Raw genomic sequence first — 20,394 nt, 5'->3', positions numbered from 1 at the left:
AAATAATTTTCTTCCCCCTGTCTGTCAGAGAACACAACAAAGAGTCCAAGTATTTCAAAAACAGCTAAAAATTTCCCAATGGGGACCTATACACAGCTACAATTATAAAAGTACCATTATTTAGTATAAGCTCATACACACACGCTTCTGTATATTGATCTACACAAAAATTTTTTAGTTTGTAAATTTTTCACACTATAGTAATTTTTAGCATATATGGCAACTCCTCGTCTCTCCATAGTGTTTCTACTAATATGTGCTGAAAGCTTATATCAACCTACATTTACCTTTTCCATATCTGTGACTATATAATGTTGAGACAGCCATAGTAAATCTGTTCCATCCTCCATTTCCAAATCTTCTAAACAAACAAGGAGCTTATCTACTTTGTTTTTTAATCCCCTAATTTTCTGATGCAATATACTAACATTTCTTTCACTGTGCTTTTATGAGAACCTTGAGACATACTAACATTTTCTTTCTACTCGAAGCATTAAACAACACAGTTGCATCAGATCCCAGCCAGCCTCTTATTTGAATAATAATTATCTTGTAGACAATTGCTTAATTGTGGTATTGTCCCGCTAGATCAGGATATGGGTCATTTTCTTGCACGGATCATAAATTTTTACTGATATAGCTCGATTCTCATTTTATGTTACTGCTTCTGCCATATGACAACACAATTTATTACTGTGTTAGCTGAAGCAATAATGAAGGAATAGGTATTGGCTTGGAATAGTAAAACAAAAACTGAACATTACAAAACATTGGTGTTAGTGGTTGTTGCACTTTAAACGAAGGCGTGGCCACTTGGGGGTTAATAGTGTCCGAGATGTTGTCAAGTTATCTCGAATTGATGAAAATTTCAATGAAATGTGGAACTCTTGTTAAGAATAGACCAAAAAAATTTATGTCTATAGGCCATGGTGCACTACAGTTGTCTTGACACTGGTTTTGGATAGTGCTATTTTGCCACGAGCACCACTTTAACCACAGCAGCATGTGAACAGTTTACAAACTTAGTTGTTTTAGAAATGCTTCCACCCTTGTCCCAAAGGCTAATGAGCATCCCCATTTGGACATCAGATAAATCACTCAGTTTCCACATTATGACAGCCACTGCACTGTTTTCTGTGACTCCCAATATGCCTTTTGAACCCTCCACTGATAGTGCTGCTACCTGCAGTCTGTGAATGATTATTGCATGTTGACATTGAACACAGATGGTGTTCACATTAATGTGACTGCATCACGAATAACTGCTTGTTTCCAGCTGGAAAATTCCCTGATATCTTCAAATCCACAATTGTTGTCCCAATTATAAGATGAGAGAGAAAATTATTTCTGATATTTACTGGCCAATATCTTTGCTTTCTGTAATATTCAAGGTTATAGAACATTGCATGAAAGAGCAACAACACAGCTTCTTTAAGAGTAATAAGCTAATCACTTCTTCACTAAATGGCTTTAGGCCTGGTCTATCAACCACTGAAGCTGTAAAATCTCTAGTTACACATGTTATGGAGTGCTTTGAAAGCCATTCCTTCACCTGTGGTATGCTCCTACAACGACAATAACAGTAAGTCACAGTTGATCAAGGAGTGTAAACTAGCTCACGTCCATAGTGGAATACTACAAGTGCTCTCTGGGTAACACTAAATGAGCTAGAACAAATAGGCAGCCAGACAAGATACTGGATTTCCTGGCTACAAACATGCAGACAAATCAAAGTCAAAAAGTTTTAAAAAATGGACCTTTTCAGGACGAACTGATTAAAAGATCCTGCCCTTCAGTGCGAGTATGCCATTTAAACACAGAAGGCTAAAAGCTCTAAACTTCTTGTAGATAATGGTATTGACATAGTTCTAATCCAGGAAACACATGCTCCAACTATGGAAGACATGCATAAAAGAGGTAGGATCCATGGCTACATATCACAGAGTGTATAGTGTTATCACCTATGTAAGGAGCAATATCGAGCATGCTCATCCCATTTCATCAAATACAGAAAATGAGATCCATTATGTCTCTACACAAGGGGAGGAGCCCATTACAAATAATATTTAAAAGCCACCAAGTGTGCCGTGGCCACTCAATGTCCTGCCAATTGCTGCCCACCCATCAATTTATGCTGGAGATTTTAATAGTCACCACTGTCACTGGAATTACGAACATGACAACAATTGGGCTGAAAATGAAAATCTATACCTGGGTTATGATGCCAAGGATTTGGGAACTTTCAGATTGGTGAAGACTGACAAAGAGATTACAATCTGGATCTCTGCTTTGTGTCCCAGAACTGCAGAGGGCACCCAGTGGGGGAAAGTCATACATAATTTTACACACAACCAGCACAGTAATCTTTGTATGGGACTCTCTGTCCAAATACCAAGATCTGTACCCAGACGGCATTTATACAGGGATAACTGGCAGAGTTTTGCTAACTACCTCGATAAATATATCTCTTTTATTCCACCAGAACCTAAAAATTAACCTCAATTACTGTTGCTAAGAATTTCATCCCTCGTGGGTACAGAAAGGAATATATACCAGGCTGGAATGAACATTGTGAACAACTTTATGAATAGTATAGTGAAACTGGTGACAGCAATATTGCAGAAAATATCCTCCAAAGTCTTGATGCTGCTAGAAGAGTACAATGGTATGAGATGGTAGAAAATGTAAACTACAGACATTCATGTAGAAAGGCATGGAGTCTCCTGCATAAGCTTGGCAGAGCCTCCAATAAACCTGGGCAGAAATATGGTATTTCAGGTAACCAAATCGCTAACCATATAATTGAAACGTCTGGATCATTCCGTGACGAACAACATACTTCCAAAATAAAACAAGAACTTACCTCTCTAAAAGCTTAGTACCCAAACAAATCCAATTTCTCTTCACCATTTACACTGACTGAATTGGATGAGGCCTTGAAACAAACTAAACATGGTTAAGTACCTGATCTGGACAATATACACCTGAAGTTTCTGATAAACATGAGTAATCGTGGGAAAAAAAATTGCTGGTCTGCTTGTTGTCCAACGTCATACATAGTGGATCACTGCCCAATGAGCTAAAGAGAACAAAAGTAGTGATAATTTTGAAACCAGGTAAACCAGCTGACCACGCTCAAAGTTTCAGACCAATTTCCCTTTTGAGCTGTACTTACAAACTCTTGGAGAGGCTCATCTATAACAGAATTAGTAGCTTCATTCTGGAACATATCCCAGTAGAGCAAGCGTGTTTCAGGCCACAGAGGAGTTTCTGCGACCAGGTACTGGCCCTAACAACTTTCATAGAGGCTGGTTTCCAAGAAAATGTGAGACATCTGTCGCATTCGTAGACCTAACCATGGCATATGACACGGTCTGGAGAGAAGAGATGATATACAAATTACTAAAAACAATCTGATGCCAAAAAACTGGAACTCTCATCAACTCCAAGATAAACAATAGATATTTCCGTGTTTAGATGGGAGAAAATGTGAACATATACAAGAAATTAGGTAATGGTCTACCACAGGGCTCCATCTTAGCCTCCCTATTATTCAACTTATATATCTCTGATCTCCCAATGCCAGGTCAACAAAAGTCATGGATGATATCACTCTTGCTTGTAGAACCTAGGATCTTGGATGTGGTGGCTTAAGCCCAGTAAAAGTAAAACTGAAATACGTACAATCCATCTGACAAACAAGCTAGCATGGAGTTCAGAGTCAAACTTAACAGAAACTCTTTGCCATAACAAGTACCATAAATACCTTGGCGTCACCCTTGACTGCACCCTTTCGTATAGATAACATCTTGAAAGTACTGCTGCCACGATAAAAACTCGTAACAATATTATTCAAAATTTTTATGGAATGACATGGGGAGCTTCAGCAAATACCTTGCGCATGTCATCCATTGCGCTGGTCTTCTCAGAAGCCGAGTATTGTGCCTTGGTGTGGCTAAACTGTTGCTACACCAATTTGATAGACACTGAGATGAACCACACTATGCAGTTAATAATTGGGGCAATCTGACCAACAGTGATTTATTGGCTTCTTCTGCTGAGCAACATTTATCCACCCACAATCTGCAGAAGTGAGGCCTTGCCTAGGAAACACCACAAGCTACGGGAGAACCTGGAATTACCCACACAGAAAGACATGCCAAATTTACGACAAAATAGACTCTGTTCAAGAAACTCACCATTATGGCAAGCAGAACAGCTAGATGTCAGTAATGCTGGGGTGCGAGACTAGCGGGCGGGAACAGAGCTGTCAACTTATTGAAAATCCTGAAGAGTGTGAGTGGTTCCGAAAGTATAGCTGCAATACAGCTGGCACAGAACTCGACACGAATATGTGGGTCAAACTGAACAGAGATCGCACTGGTCATGGATGATGTGTAGAATCTCTTTACAAATGGGATGCTACAGAGTCTCCATTTTATGACTGAGGGGCTTAAAACCAGTCAGTCAAGCACATTAGATATGAATGCCCCTTGCGTTCCTATCAGAGGAGTTGGAGCGATCCAATGAAAGCTGATGATACGGTTCTTATATGGATTAGGAACCTAAATATTGACATTTAATTAGTTTTCTACATAGTTTTGTATTTTCGTATTCCTGTTATGTATAGTATTAATAATGTTATATACCTGTAATTTTAAACTGATGTGAGCCATATGAATAAAGAAAAAAAAATAGTTAATCAACTCTTACAAACACATGGGTGAACAATTTGTAGGGACATGAAACAGGACAATCACACAGTCTTAGTCATAGGTAAAGCAGGTGGCAGACTATGCTTCATTGGTAATTACTAGGGAAGTGCAATCAGTCTATGAATGAGACTGTGTACAAAACACTCATGCTATCAATCCTAGAATATTGCTCTAGTGTGTGGGATCATACCTGACAGGACTAACAGGGAATATTCAACAAACACTATGAAGGGCAGCATCAATGGTCACAGGTTTGCTCGGCCCACAGGAGGGCGGCACGGAAAGAACTGGTCTAGCAGAGTCTTCAAGATAGACACAAACTGTCCCATGAAAGTCTACTTAGAAAGTTTCTAGAACCAACTTTAAGTGATGAATCTGGAATATAACCCTCTATGTATTGCTTCCATACAGATTGTGTAGTCAAGATTAGACTAATTATAGTGTGCATAAATATGTTTAAACAATCATTCTTCCCATAAATGGATTAGTGGCTTGCAGAGTACAGATTCAGATGTAGGTGATAGCACAATTCCTGATTGCCAACTGTTAACACTTAGAGAGTCAGGTTCATAACAGTTTTCACAAGTGGTTTAAATTACATACAGTCTGTAAAAAACTGGAAGTTTATTTCTGGAAAAAATTCTTAATCTTTTTTCTAAGCTGTTCTCCATCACATCCTTTTTCCTTGTGCAGTTCAGTAGAAACAGCCTCTGTGGAGCTTGTAAAGAAGGAAAGATTGAGACAATGAGATGGATTGGTCAGCAAAAACTGCATGCAAATGGCATAGGTCTACCTCAAGTCTCCATCTGATCCAAATTTTAATACTTCAGCAATTGCATATCATGACTACAATCTCCTCAACAATATATTTTATAAAATCAATTCAGGTTTATTAGGGTTCATAACTATCAAAACCTATTTTCCAAATCCACATCATTGTGGGTTGAGCTGAACATTTAGATTTGTTAATAATGTCCTTATACTTTACTTCATGCTTTATGCATCCCTTTACATGCTGCCTCACCTATTTGTACCTGTAACTATTTGTGCCTTTGCACTGGTCTTTTCTCTGAAGTGACTGTGTTGAGTACCCTATTTTAATTTCAGATTTCAGCAATTTCAAAATCTCATCTACATCATTTTATCTTTAATTTTCGTAGTCTCTGCAACAAGAAGTTGAGTTCTGAACATCCACATTCCAATTTTTCAATGTAGGGCTACTGATATCACACTTGTTTCAATTTTATGTGTTCCAGCTCTGGAAGAAAAACTTTTAAACTGATTTTTTAAAGCAGTTTGCTAATCATTTGAGAGAAGAAAACTCAGACTGCTTGGGTCAACCGCACTGTTCTCTTATGTAGCAGTTTCCTCTTGCTGTCTTCATTTGATGCCAATAAGATATCTGTTCATCAGTGAAGGCAGGAGACCTACTTTTCATTCCATTTGCTAATCCACACCAATAAGTCAGTGGTATTCTTGGTGATGGGTGTGTTCTCATCTCCCCAACCCTTTCCAGAAACATCTGGTCTCTGCATTTGTTAGCTGCTTACAACACAAGGCTGTTCCCTTTCTGCCACATGGAGATGAATGTCGAATTTTCCACTCTAAGGAAATAGACTGTAATGGTATTTTTAGATTATCCAGACTTTCAGAGCAACAGAATAACAAGATATATGAAACAACTAATGTGCAATCACCAAGAAAAATGGAACAGTGGTTTACAGCAAAAAACTGGTGGTTTCTCAAACTGGGGAACAATCAAGAATGGGGTGCCGCAAGGTTTGGTCTTGGGTCCTCTGCTGTTCTTAATATATATTAATGACTTGCCATTCTATATTCACGAAGATGCAAAGCTGGTACTTTTTGATACAAGTATAGCCATCACACCCAACAGACAAGAATTAACTGATGAAATTGTGAACGATGTTTTTCAGAAAATCATTAGTGGTCCTCTGCAAATGGGCTCTCATTCAACTTTGACAAAACACAGTATATACAGTTCTACACAGTAAATGGAATGACAACATTAATAAATATAGACTTCAATCAGAAATCGGTAGCTAAGGTAGAATATTCAAAATCTCTAGGTGTATGCGTTGATGAGGGGTTGAACTGGAAAAAACACACTGAAGATCTGCTGAAACTTATGAGTTCAGCTACTTATGCTATTAGGGTCACTGCAAATTTTGGTGATACACATCTCAGTAAATTAGCTTACCACACCTATTTTCATTCTCTGCTTTCGCATGGCATCATTTTCTGGGGTAACTCATCATTGAGTAAAAGAGTGTTCATTGCACAAAAGCATGTAATCAGAATAATTGCTGGAGCTCATCCAAGATCATCCTGCAGACACTTATTTAAAGAACTAGGGATCTTCACTGTAGCCTCACATATATATATATATATATATATATATATATATATATATATATATATATATATATATATATATATGTCTGCTTGTGAGATGTCTGCTTGTGTCTGTATATGTGTGGATGGATATGTGTGTGTGTGCGAGTGTATACCCGTCCTTTTTTCCCCCTAAGGTAAGTCTTTCCACTCCCAGGATTGGAATGAATCCTTACCCTCTCCCCTAAAACCCACATCCTTTCGTCTTTCCCTCTCCTTCCCTCTTTCCTGATGAGGCAACAGTTTGTTGCGAAAGCTTGAATTTTGTTTGTGTGTTTGTGTTTGTTTGTGTGTCTATCGACCTGCCAGCGCTTTCGTTCGGTAAGTCACATCATCTTTGTTTTTAGATATATTTTTCCCATGTGGAATGTTTCCCTATATATATTCACTTACGAAATTTGTTATTAACAATACAAACAAATTCAAAAGTAATAGCAGTGTACTTGGCTACAACACTAGGAGAAAGGATGATCTTCACTACTCAAGGTTAAATCTAACTTTGGCACAGAAAAGGGTAAATTATGCTGCCACAAAAGCCTTTGGTCACTTACCTAACAGCATCAAAAGTCTGACAGATAGCCATATAGCATTTAAAAGGAAATTAAAAGAATTTCTGAATGGCAACTCCTTCTACTCATTAGATGAAAAATATTGAGTGTCATGTAATATTTTGTGTAATGTAATATCTTGTATAGAAACCTTTTATTAACCTCACACGTTCCACAACATTATGAAGTGTTGTATTCATGATCTATGGAACAAGTAATAATCTAATCTAAACTTATAGCACAACTCGACTCCCTCTGTGGGAATACTGATTAAGATTCTCTCTGGTATCCCTAAATCACTTCACACAAATTCTAGAAAACAAAACAATGAAAAGATTAAAGATAATCTCTAACTGTACAGGCATATAAACAAGATTGAACTTGTGCTTCAGGAGCAAGGCAGAGGGATGGGGGAGACACAGGTAAGGAGAAGGATGCAAGAGGGCTATGGAAGGACAGCAATAGAACAGAACAGGAATGTGGCACCAACAAGCTCACCCAGGTGCAGGCAGGAAGTGTCTTTTATGGTATACTGGTACACAACAAAACAAATGGCAGGCAGGGAGGAGACAAGGGGCATCAAGGCTGAAGACAGGAATAGTGAGAATTTTTGGGGCAGATTAACTGAACTAAAGTGAGGCATTTAAGTAGTGCATGGGGAGCTGTTGGATTGGGGCTTGGGAGGGTTCAGATTGAAAGCTTGTTTGTGGTCACACCAACATCAAGAGCATGTGCAGAAGCTGCAATAGAGCTGCCAGATGGCATAACTGCATCACAGGAGATCATATCTCTAATGGCATAATATATGTCTGTGACAACAAACAGTGTAATAGACTGTGCTGTGTAAGGATGGCATAAGGATGGACCACGATATTTTACAGACTGGGTAGGTACTGGCACACCACTTTGGGTGATGTGGGGAAGATTTAGATAAGGATATTCCTCATTCCAGGGCATGCAGGGCAGTTGAAGGGCTAATGGAGTATGTGGTTTAACTGCTCCAGTCCAGGGTGGTATTGGGTAATAAGTGTGGGTGCAGCCTTCAGATGGCAAGTGGGAGTGGTTGGGATATTAGTAGAAAGAGTATATATGGCACATTCAATACCGTATTTACTCGAATCTAAGCCGCACTCGAAGAATGAGACTCGAAATCAAGGAAAAAAAAAGTTCCCGAATCTAAGCCGCACCTGAAATTTGATACTCGAAATTCAAGGGGAGGGAAAAGTTTTAGGCCCCACCTCCAAATCGAAACAAAGTTGGTCCATTGTAATATGAGACACAATTTAGGTCGAATGAATGACAATGCATCTACAGAAGTTTGGTTCAAGTCGTAAGAGTAACAGTTAAGCTTTACCAGGTAGCCATTGCTGTGCATCAGGCGCTCCATCCGTATTTATACGGGCACCCTTCCTTTTTCACGTGCTTCGTCTAGTTTGGATTGATTGCTTATTTTTCTTTGCTCTGATAAGTGCCGTTCTCTTTGTTATAGGTGTTTACGTCACTCTAAGCTGAAAATGCATTACTGTACTGTGCCATGCATTGTTCGTCGCATACTGACAATGAGTGTTAATGACATGTCGCCGCTCGCGGTGTGGCTTGTTTTTGTGCACGCTGCCGCCGCTTACAATAAAAAAAAAAAAAAAAAAAGAGAGGAATGGTCTCATTAGCGATAATGATCAACAAGAACCAAATAATAGACTGTGTATGATAGAAGATGTTCTGTACGAGAGTTTAGCGAAAATTTTTCTCCATTTGAAAATCTTTGCAGACGCCTCTTTAGTACATTACATTCTGCACAGAAATTAGAGTCATCTTAGATTTAAAAATCTAGTCAACTGCCGTGCTTCATTTCTGACTGTATCACTATTAGGCGTAAGAATAATACGAATATAAACATGACATGATATGTATATTCTTCTGCATTTGCTGTTGTCTCACTCTAGTTTCGTAGTTTATTAGGCAGACAGGATTTACATGAGATAGCAGCAAACATGAAAGAATTCATGACAAAATGTTTATATTTGTATTATTTTTATGGTGAAGAGAATACTGCATATGATTCACAATTCATAAAAGTTCCTATTAGCAACCATCCTTTCTCACAGGCAGGAAAAAATTCAGAACGTAGAATTGGCCATTTTGACAAACATCTCAAACAGTCTTGCCAGTCGGATTTTCGTAGTACATTGAAATGCTGCTACATTCGAAGATGAACAATACGGAATTTGTATTTACTTCGTTGGATAATGTATGAAAATGCAGTGGTCGAAACTCAGGGCAGAGAAAAAAGCACGTCTTCCACTTTTTTTTAAATTTATTTACTGATGCAGAGGTTTTTGCGCCAGCATTTATCTTTGTGCCTGAAAAGCATGCCTATGTAGCGCTACATATAATCAACGGCAGAAGTTAGCTGTGGCGGCACCCACCAACGTTTTTCAGAACTTCTGTTTGCTTTGCACTCGATCCTAAGCCGCAGGTGGTTTTTTGTATTACAAAAACCAGAAAAAAAAGTGCGGCTTAGATTCGAGTAAATACGGTATGTCTGAGGACTGGATTTTAGTGGTTAGCAGCAGTCCATGAAGACCCCAGCAAGATTTTCAGCATTCTGAGCAAGGGACTGGTCATCACTACAGATGAACTGTCCACAGTTCGCTAAACTGTATGGGAGAGATTTTTTGGTGTGGAAGGGATTACAGCTATTGAGGTTGCAATACTGTTGATGGTTGGTACAGTTTACATGGCAGAGGACTGTTTGTAACTATTGTAGACATGGAAATTAATATACAAAAAAGTGGAAACTGAAAATGAGGATACTCTGTACTGATGAAGATACCATTAATAAACCTGAAGGCTCTCACAACAAGTTAACATAACACCTGTTTCCGTTAAGCTTTCAATGTATTTTTCTTTGCAACAAGAATGAGGAAATTATAAAGTAGAATGGAATTGTTAATAAGCATATTTTGGAAGAAATCCACACACAGAATTATACTGAAATATTACTACATTCTTTAAAGGGAGGCAATACTTGAGAAGGGGGTGAAGGTTGTAAATTATATCCATATTATTCAATCTGTACATTGAGTAATTAATGAAAGAAACTAAGGAAAAATGTTGAAAAAGAATTACAACCCTTGGAGAAGAAATAAAAACACTGGGATCTGCCAACGACATTATAATTCTGCCAGAGATGGTGAACAATTCAAAGAGCAATTGAATAAAGTGGATAGTGTGTTAAAAACAAGTTAAAAATTGAATATAAGGAAAAGCAAAATAAGAGTAATAGAATGAAGTCGAATTACATCAGTTGATGTTGAGGGAATTAGTTTAGGAAAGCAGCGAACATCAGTCTGTAAGCAGTGTAATAGATGACAACAATACAATTAAAGAGTATATAAAATGCAGACTGACAGCTTTAACAAAACCTTTCCACAAAAAGAGAAAAATGCTAACACTGAATACAAATTCAACTGTTATAAAGTTTTATCTGAGAGTATTTTGCAGGAGTGTAGCCTTACATGGAAGTGAAATGTGTACAGTACAGACAAAAAGAAAATCATAGCTCTTGATGTGCTTTGTGTGTGACAGAAGAATGCTGAAGATTAGTTTGGTAGATTAGATAACTAATAAAGATGTACTGAATTGAACTGGGCGGAAAGAAATTTATGGCACAACTTGACTAAAAGAAGAGATAAGTTGACACGTCACACCAAGGAATAGTAAATTTGCTACTGGAGGGAAGTGTGGGGGTAAAAATCATAAAGGAAGATGAAGCCTTGACAACTGACTACAGTAAGCAGATTCAAGTCAGTGCTGGTGACAATAATTATGCAAAGATGAAAAAACTTCCATGTGATAGATCAGTGCAGATAACTCAATCAAACCAGCCATTGGACTGAAAACAACAACGACACTGTTATATTTATTTCTACCTTCTGAAAACATATTTTCACAAAGTGGGACAAGAATGTTTGTATTTTCTCTGAGCACTTCACAAAATGTGTGTGAATCCCTGAACCTTGGAGACACCAGAATGAAATGAAATGCATGTATAGGCATAAAAATAAGAAGTATACCTGGGGCTAGATGCCACTGGACGGCCACTGCTATTTGGAACGTTGGTGGAGCATCCCATACTGCCGGGACAGGGCAACTTTTGGAGGGCATCCACTGACTGGCCCTCCAGCTTCTCTCTTTCGGCTGCCAAAGCTCGCTCTCTCTGCAATCTACACAGTTACGTTACAAAGCACAATTAATCACAGTCAGTTTGACACGGAAAAAGACATAAATTGTCAATAGCAGTGGCAAAAATGGCAAGACATATAAAACTGAAAATATCTAAACACATAACTTACTGGACTTCACAACAAAAGTTATACATTATCATAGCAGGCCAAACAACTCTGACAGAAATCTGTACCATACTCAAAGTAACACCAATATATGACACTATTTTTTAACACAGTCACCAAAGCCTCTGTTACCACCAGTCGTAATATTCCACCAGCTATTCAATCCCCAACAATAGAAATCTGCTCCTAGTTCATGGAGGCATTTGGAAAGCATCCTCATCGTTAGAAAATCTTCCCCCCTCCCCCCTCTCCACCAGATGTTCTTCCTTAACTGCCTGGACATTGTTGTCCATTGTCTATTGTCAATGTTCATGGCTCTCTTTTCCAATCATCAGCAGTGAAGAAACTTATTGCCACCATTTCACTATACCTGCATGCCACACTACATTTGGTCCACATACCACCAGAATTTCATGTCTAACCTGTGTTTAACTTAGAAATTTTGCCCACAAGAATCGTACTGTCCCACGTACCTCAATTTTGGAGTATGTTTCCAGTTGCCACACCATTTCACTCTCACGCTGTAATGCACCTGTTATCCATGCTACACCAGTACTGTGTGTGCAGGCAACTCAGAACATGTGCTCTTTTCTGACAATATGGAAGTCTTGATGCACTAAATTACTTTCTGAAGCCCCTACATTGATACAAGAATTCTTCAGTGGCAAAAATAAAGAACTAGTACTTTCAAAATTTTCATACAAAGTGAATTCTGTGTGTATGAACTGTCTGCATGATTAACAAGAATATATAATATATAAAAGTCTTACTAAACAATAGATTACCAGTGATTCACAGACTAAATGATACGCAATGTATAAACGGAATAACATTCACAAACAAACATCTGTAGAAGTATTTCTGCAACTTTGTTCTCCCAGCACAACACCTGCACAACCATTCTAACTTTGTTGTGTGGGCCACAATCAGAACTTGCATAGCACAGAAGCTGTGTGTTATTATTCATCAAATACCTAATGATTATATTACATGAAAAGCTATGCATTTCAATATTATCTTCACTTCTCAATTCACTGGACTATTTCAAAAGTAGATTTCCAACGTGAAATTAACCAACCAAGTACTGCATGCAAAAACCAAATTTTTCAAAGTGATATGATTGGTTCAGTATCATGTATTAAAGTGAGGTTTATCCTACCCACAATTCTCTCTTCACCACAAAGAATTACTTTTCTTTGCTTTTCCAATCTTTCAAACATCTTTTTCAAAATCTAATTCTCTTCTCATTCTACACTGCCTGACAAAAAATGTTAAGCACCAAGAAGGGGAAGAGGAAACATATTGAAACTTCACAGGTTGAGAGGGTATGTGACAGCAAAACTGAGTCAAATTTGCAAATAACTTGGCAAGGTATGAGCACTTATCAGTATCAACTTTCAAACCCTGTGACCTGGTTTCATGCACTGATTTAATTTGGAAGGATGTCAGAACCATAATTGTTGCAACTAGTCCTCGGTATCCTTGTTACAGACACTGAACAGAGCTGATGTCTGCACTGTTCCCACACACACTCTAACGGGGTCAGATCTGGGGTTCCTGCTGGCCACTATCTCAACATTATGCAGACAGTTCATACAGACATGTGTGAACGAGCACTATCCTGTTGAAAAATTGCACCACAATACTGCCACATGAGAAATAACATACGAGTACGCAGGATGACCATGATCTACTGTTGTGCCATCCAAATTTCCTGTCACTACCAGCTGTGATTGAAGTCATCCCTGATGCCCCCCCCCCCCCCCCATACCAACATGCTATGTCTCTCCAAAACTCTGGAAGAATGGAACCTTTCTTCATGTCTCCATCACACTTGACAATGAGAGTCATTTGGGGTAATGCAGTTCTGTAATTCATTGCTGAACACAACACTTACCAGTCATGTCACCACTCCAGGTACTGATGTTTGAGGTGTGGTGTTAATGGCAGCCCATGCATGGAATCGTAATTCTCTAGTCTGACTGTTGATAGTCTCTGACCAATGGTGTAGGTTGACACAAAATGTTCCAGGGAGTTCATTACTTTTTCTCGAATGGCAGGAACAGATGTAAAAGTGTTATCACATGATTGGTGCACAATATAGCGGTATTCCCTTGTGGTGGTCAGATTTGGTTGACCACAACTTTGAAGATGAGTGTGCTTGCTCAAACATTCCATTGTAGTCCACCACTGTGCCATTGTCACGTCTGACTGCTTGGTAAATCTGCATATTGCATGATTTTTCTGGTCAAATGGAGACAGGCCCCCATCAACCTATGCCATGTGCTGATAGCTCTGTCTCATGCGAGTATATGGCATATCTGTGTCCTTCACAGTGATCACTCAAATTATGACAATGTTCATGTCCCTTATATCCTTTACAAGGCCTGATAACAACACTTCATAAAACAACACTAATGTACTCTGGTGGCCATTCTATCAGTAACAGCAAATGGCAACTCCAAATCATTTACAGGGGCACTGATGGTGTGTCTGTGTACAGAGTTACATTGACATCTGACCTTGTCTTCTGAGTGCTTCACATTTCTCTCTCTCTCTCTCTCTCTCATAGTTCAGAATGGATAACAATACACAACACATGGAGGAAATACGAGATAACAACTGACAGTCCCTGAAAAAGGATCTTGATATTCAGGTTAATAAATGGTCTGTTATCCATCCCCAAAATCTACAGGATGGTGCGCATGACAGTAACTTTCCAAAGAAACAACAAGCCTGTCTGTTGGGAAAGTAATATTACAGTGTTAAAAGATTACCTAATAAAATAAATCTGTTCATAAAGATGTACGGAATACATTTTATTAAAAAAGCTAAACAAAATTATTGCTATTTAAAAAAAAAAGTGAATGCACAATATTTTTGATGTATCTTAACTAATGAGCCAAACATTATGACCACTGATAATCTTGAGACTGAATGTCACCTGATGGCATGTAGGCACGTAATACAGAAAGGAAAGTATATAAGCAGGAAGGAGACAAATGGGGGCTCATTCTAATCATGACACAGGCTGCAAATAGGGAAAATTCATTGACATAAGCAACTTCGACAAATGGCAAATTGTTCTAGCCTCATAGCATCTCAAATAGCAAGCTGGCCTGATGTTTGCACACTACTGTCATAAGCATCTACGGAAAGCAGTTGATGGATGGTGGAACCATGAGCTGGTGATAATATGTAAGTTGTCCATGCTTCAACACAGAATGTGGAAATCACAGGCTCATCCACTCTGTAAAACAGGACACATAGTGATCTACAGGACATCTGATGGCTGAGTACAATGCTGGTTCAAGTACAAGTGCTTTGGAGCAGACTGTTCAGTACACACAGTTAATCATGGTTTTCTACAGCAGATGACCCCTACATGTTTTTATGATGACTCACCATCATCAATTGTGATGCAGTGGACATAAAATCATCAAGAAGATGAAAACATGATGTCTGGTTGGATGAATCACTTTTTTTTTCCACCAACAAGTCAGTGGTCATATGCGGAAATACCATCATCGGGGAAATGGGTGCCTCAAACATGCACCACGCCACAAATGCTGTCCAGTGGGGGAGAGATCAGTGTTCTGCAATGGGAGATATTCACCTAGGTTTCCATGCAACCTATGGCAGTAACAGCAGGCATGATGATAGCTGTGCATTATGTAAATATTATTGTGGACCACCTGCATACCCTCAGAATTGATGTCTACCCATTCGTGATGCCATGTTCAGCAGGATACCTGTACATGTCTCATGGCCAGAATTGTGCTACAGTGGTTTGTGGAGCATGATAGTGAACTCACGTTTATGTCTTGGCTACCAATTCACTTTATCTGAAACCAACGGGACATATCTGTGTCACTATCAAGCACCATCTCTGCTCTCACAAACCTGAATCCCTACTATGGACTTATTGAAACCATGCCTTAGAAAATAGCTTCTTTATTGTGTTCCAAAGTTGGACCAATACACTGCTAAGGAAATGGTCATAACATTTTGACTCATCATTTCTCACAATATGCAATGCCATTCTACAGAGTCAAATAAAAATAAATCTGTCTGCCAACTCCTAATGTTGTGTCTGTCTATTATCCAAAGAAACTATAAAACTCTTGTATGATTTTCTCTGTAAGCACAAAATTCTGTGAAAATTTTTGTATAATAAATGGCTCACATAGATAAATTTCTGCTTTCAATTCCTTTTATGATATTGTATGGTGATACTAATCTTCTTATTAAGAAACACTAAGAGTATTACAGTCATGTCTTTTGAAACAGTATTAGTTTCTGCATCTGTAAAGTGATAGATGATGGCAGTTTAGGGTAATTTCTGAAGAGAAACTGTCCTGGAGTGGGAGGGTTGAACAGTTTTCAGATTGGCCACACCTCATGTACACAGCACTGGGCTTATTTGTGATTTATAACACAGACTGTAAGAGTGATTAATAGATAGACAAAAGAGGCGATTCCCCTCCCTTTGGCTTAACAATCTTGTACTGTCAATGATTTGCTGAATTTGAAAATTTATTGCAACTTACAGTTCACTATCAACACAGCATTGGGCTTATTTGCCATTTGTAATACGGAATGCAAGAGTGGTTAACAGGGAGCCAAAAACGGTGATTTCCCTCCCCCCAGCTTAACGAACTTGTACTATAATGGTTTGCTGAATTTTAAAGATGTATCACAAGTTATAGTTCACCAGGTTTTCTGTCAGTGGAGGCTTGCTTTCAGTGACAGACATTTTGATAATTTGAATCAGAATCTATCTTTATAATCAGAGTATTGTTCACTCTGGCATACTTAAATTATTTCGGATATTTTCTTTCCCTGATGTCAGATGAGCCAATATTTTGTCCAACTTGGTTCAAACAGATCAAATATCTATATTCTAAAAGCATGTTATCCAGTCCATATGAGACATTATTCCACAAACCTCAACTAGACAAGAAGATGAAGACTCTTACAGTGATAGCATAGTACATCAGTTCTCTTAAGATGATTCTTGTTGGGAACAAGCATTTGTCTGAAAGTAACAATCGTTGCCAATCAGACAGCACTGATCAATAGTCAGTCTTGCCACAGGCATGAGCGTGCCACAGATGTGAGCATTTGGGTATCTGTGTGGTTATGTGTGTGAATGTGAATGTGTGTACTTTTGCTAGAGAAAGAGCAAGAGCTCAAAAGCTAGTGTAAATATGGTATTGAGTGTTTGTATGTGTCTCACATCATTCAGCTATCCGTAGTAGCTTTTCCTTTACTTTATGTATCATAATAGGTTTCTATATTTCATTATCATATGTCACAGCAGCCCCACGAGATGAAGAATGAATCATTAATAAATAAATAAACAGTAATGGGATACTATTGTCCCTATGGTTAGTTTGATGCAATTCTTTACTTTTTTCATTTTCCAGATATCCTTCATTTCAGTGTAACTGTTGTACCCTACTTCATCAATGACCTGCCTGATTTATAGGTCATATCTCAGCCAGCCACTGTGATTTTTATCTTATACTACACCAAAACAATAGCTTTCAGTAACAACTCCTATTATAGCACGTCCCCAACATTTATGACTCTTTAATTGATTATTTCCTTTATTGTCATTTTTTCTCAATGACTTATTGCAGTATCTATCCGTTCCATAATTGAGTAATCCAACTGAGTTTCAACAGTCACTTACAACAACATTTTGAAGGCTTCTAATTGTTTCATTTCTGTCTTCCCTACTGTCCACGTTTTGCATCCATTCTGAGCTGTGCTCCAAATATTGATTTTCATGAATGTATCTCATGGTTCATGATTAATGTGTGCATATCTTAGCTGCTGTTTCATTCTATAAAAAGCTCTTTTGCCCTGTTCAGTTGTTGCTATTAAGTCTTTTTTGCATGGTCTTCTGAATCCGCGCACATGTGTGTGTGTGTGTGTGTGTGTGTGTGCGTGTAATTCATATCAAAGTTTGTGTAGATCAAGTGATTGGATCATACAAACTTCATTTAATTTATGCCGCTCATAAAATATTTAGCTTAATAGTATTATTAATATGTATAGCATTATTAATATGTATAGCATTATTAATACATATAGCATTATTAATATGTAAATGTGTTTTTAAATCTACAATGGCTTTTATTAAAGAAGTATTTGCTGACAGAATCCTAACTTATGGAGAAAGCATAAAGAGCTGCAGAATTCACCCACAGCTTCCATTCTGGAAACAACAAGCTGCACAGTTTCACTTGGATAAGTGACCACAGTGACTAATTGTCAAAGCGAAAACAGATTATCAGTATCTTTCACATATCATAAAGAATCTAAAATGAAATAGATATGTCATCCTATAAGTTGGATTCGAGGAAGTGATGCTATCCCTGGACCACAGAAATTGCCTGTTTACAACTCCCAAGCACCCTATTCAACCAAAACAACCTGAAGGTTCTACCTGAACTGGTGTAAAGACTCTGCTGCTGCAAAAACTGCAGCATGACCAGTACCAGTATAAATTCACCCCTTCTTCAAGAAGGCCTTGTCTAAATTGAACATTATATCATCTGGCAAATCTACCTACTGTGCATAAAATTAATTTGATTTTCTTTTTGTTGATGAGGACATCCTCCCATCAGTTAGCTCTCATTCCATTTCATTAAGCACCCGATCATTTCCCATTCACTCTTAGCAACTGCTGCTATGTCATCAGGAAGTCATGTAATACTCATTTTCTGTTTGTGACAAGCAACTCTTACATCAGATAGCCTCTTTAGTACACACCTTACAGCTATCTACCTTTCTTTACCTCTGTAATTGATACCCCACTGCCCATGAATGGGAAAAGCTTTATTCTGTTCCACATTATTAAAAGTCTTCTTTAAATTTACAAATATTATATATGTAATCTTGTTTTTCCTGAATCGGTTCTGCATTATCTGATGCAGTGCAAAATTGCTTTGTGGATCCTCTGATTGTCCTAAAACCAGATCTATTTAAAGTTTTCCTTTTTGTTTTTGAATAAAGTATTCCTGTGTGCATTTCTGATGAATATGGTATTAGGCTGATTGTGATATAATTTTTGCACATATCCATTCTTGCTTTTTTGGATGTGTAATAATTACACTATCCCAAATCTGATGAAACTTCCCCAGTTTCATTATTTTCATTTACGAGCTTTGCCACGATTTTCATAAGAGTTCTGGCAGTATTTCATCAATACTTGGACATTTGTTCCTACTGAATTTATGCAAACTGTAATGAAATACACATATAAGGAATAAATTGCTCCTATCACCTTCTTCCAATGTATCTTCATTTTCTATTGATTTAATTTGTGGCAATTATAAAGATCCACAAAGTGCAGTTTCCATCTTTTAACCTTATTTTCTTTTTACATTATCCAGTTATCTTTTTCTTCTCTAAAAACTGCACTTCTTGTTTTGTACCTCCTAAAGCGATAGTTTCTTTCTCTGTGTGTGACATATATGTTATTTTGTTTCAATTTAAAATCAATATCATGACACCTATCCTCCACCTACTGTTCTTCAACTTATCTATATTTCTGGTTTTTTTTTTACATTTAAGTGACCAAGCTACTGTTGCTTTCAACATTTTTATGTTGTTTGTCGTTTCTTTATTTTACAGTATTTCATCTGTTAGCCTTAGCTGCCTCTTTTCTGGCTTTTTTAATCCTAGTCTCATGTCTTGAGTGTATTAACACCTCTTTTAAGGCTATTCCATCAAGTTTCCATATATGGCTTCACTTACATAAACTTCTTTCATTGGTCTATGAAAAAGTATATTCACAATGTCTGACACACATCCACAGTAGAATTCAGAATTCTACTAGACTCTCTCCCCTCCCATTGCACTTGTGAAGACTAAACTCTCTCATTGTTTTCTATGATCTATCATCATCAACGGCTGCACTCCACATTACCATTCCAATTCCTTTTGACATATTGCATGAGTTCATTAAGAGAATTATGCATTTCTCAATTTCACTGTCATCCATATTTGTTGCTGGCATTTCTACTTGTATAATGATAATATTTGTTGGCTAGAAATTCAGTTCTGTCATCAAGATAATCCTTCACCCTGTTGCAATTTTACTACTGTTCCTATTCCACTGATACCATTAACTGATGAAATATGACAAATCCTATAATTCCCTCACCAAATATACTCTTCTATTGACCATTGCATCAAGCTGATCCCTTAAATATCTGTCTGCACCCTTCCCATGTCTATCTTTATATTTTTTAGTTTTCCAAAATTCTGCAATCAGGCCAAAAGGACCACATAATGCCAAATGGCCAATGTGACATCCTCTGCCAATTGTGTCATTTAATTTTGGTATGGAGG

The 20,394-nt window shown here is 37.8% G+C and overlaps 1 protein-coding gene across 1 annotated transcript in view; it reads right to left on the bottom strand.

Annotated features, from left to right (window-relative positions):
- The window catches only part of LOC126251652 (calmodulin-binding transcription activator 1), a 1,922,036-nt gene that overhangs the window by 39,931 nt on the left and 1,861,711 nt on the right, over positions 1–20,394 (bottom strand). The window contains exon 29 of the mRNA XM_049952210.1: positions 11,752–11,901. Within this exon, the coding sequence (XP_049808167.1) occupies positions 11,752–11,901 (150 nt within the window). The remainder of the gene's footprint in view (positions 1–11,751; positions 11,902–20,394) is intronic.

The sequence above is a fragment of the Schistocerca nitens genome, chromosome 4 (genome assembly GCF_023898315.1).
Source record: "Schistocerca nitens isolate TAMUIC-IGC-003100 chromosome 4, iqSchNite1.1, whole genome shotgun sequence".
NCBI classification, from domain to species: Eukaryota; Metazoa; Arthropoda; class Insecta; order Orthoptera; family Acrididae; genus Schistocerca; species Schistocerca nitens.
The sequence above is the reverse complement of the archived record's forward strand: the minus strand, read 5'-3'. Positions and strand labels throughout refer to the sequence as shown.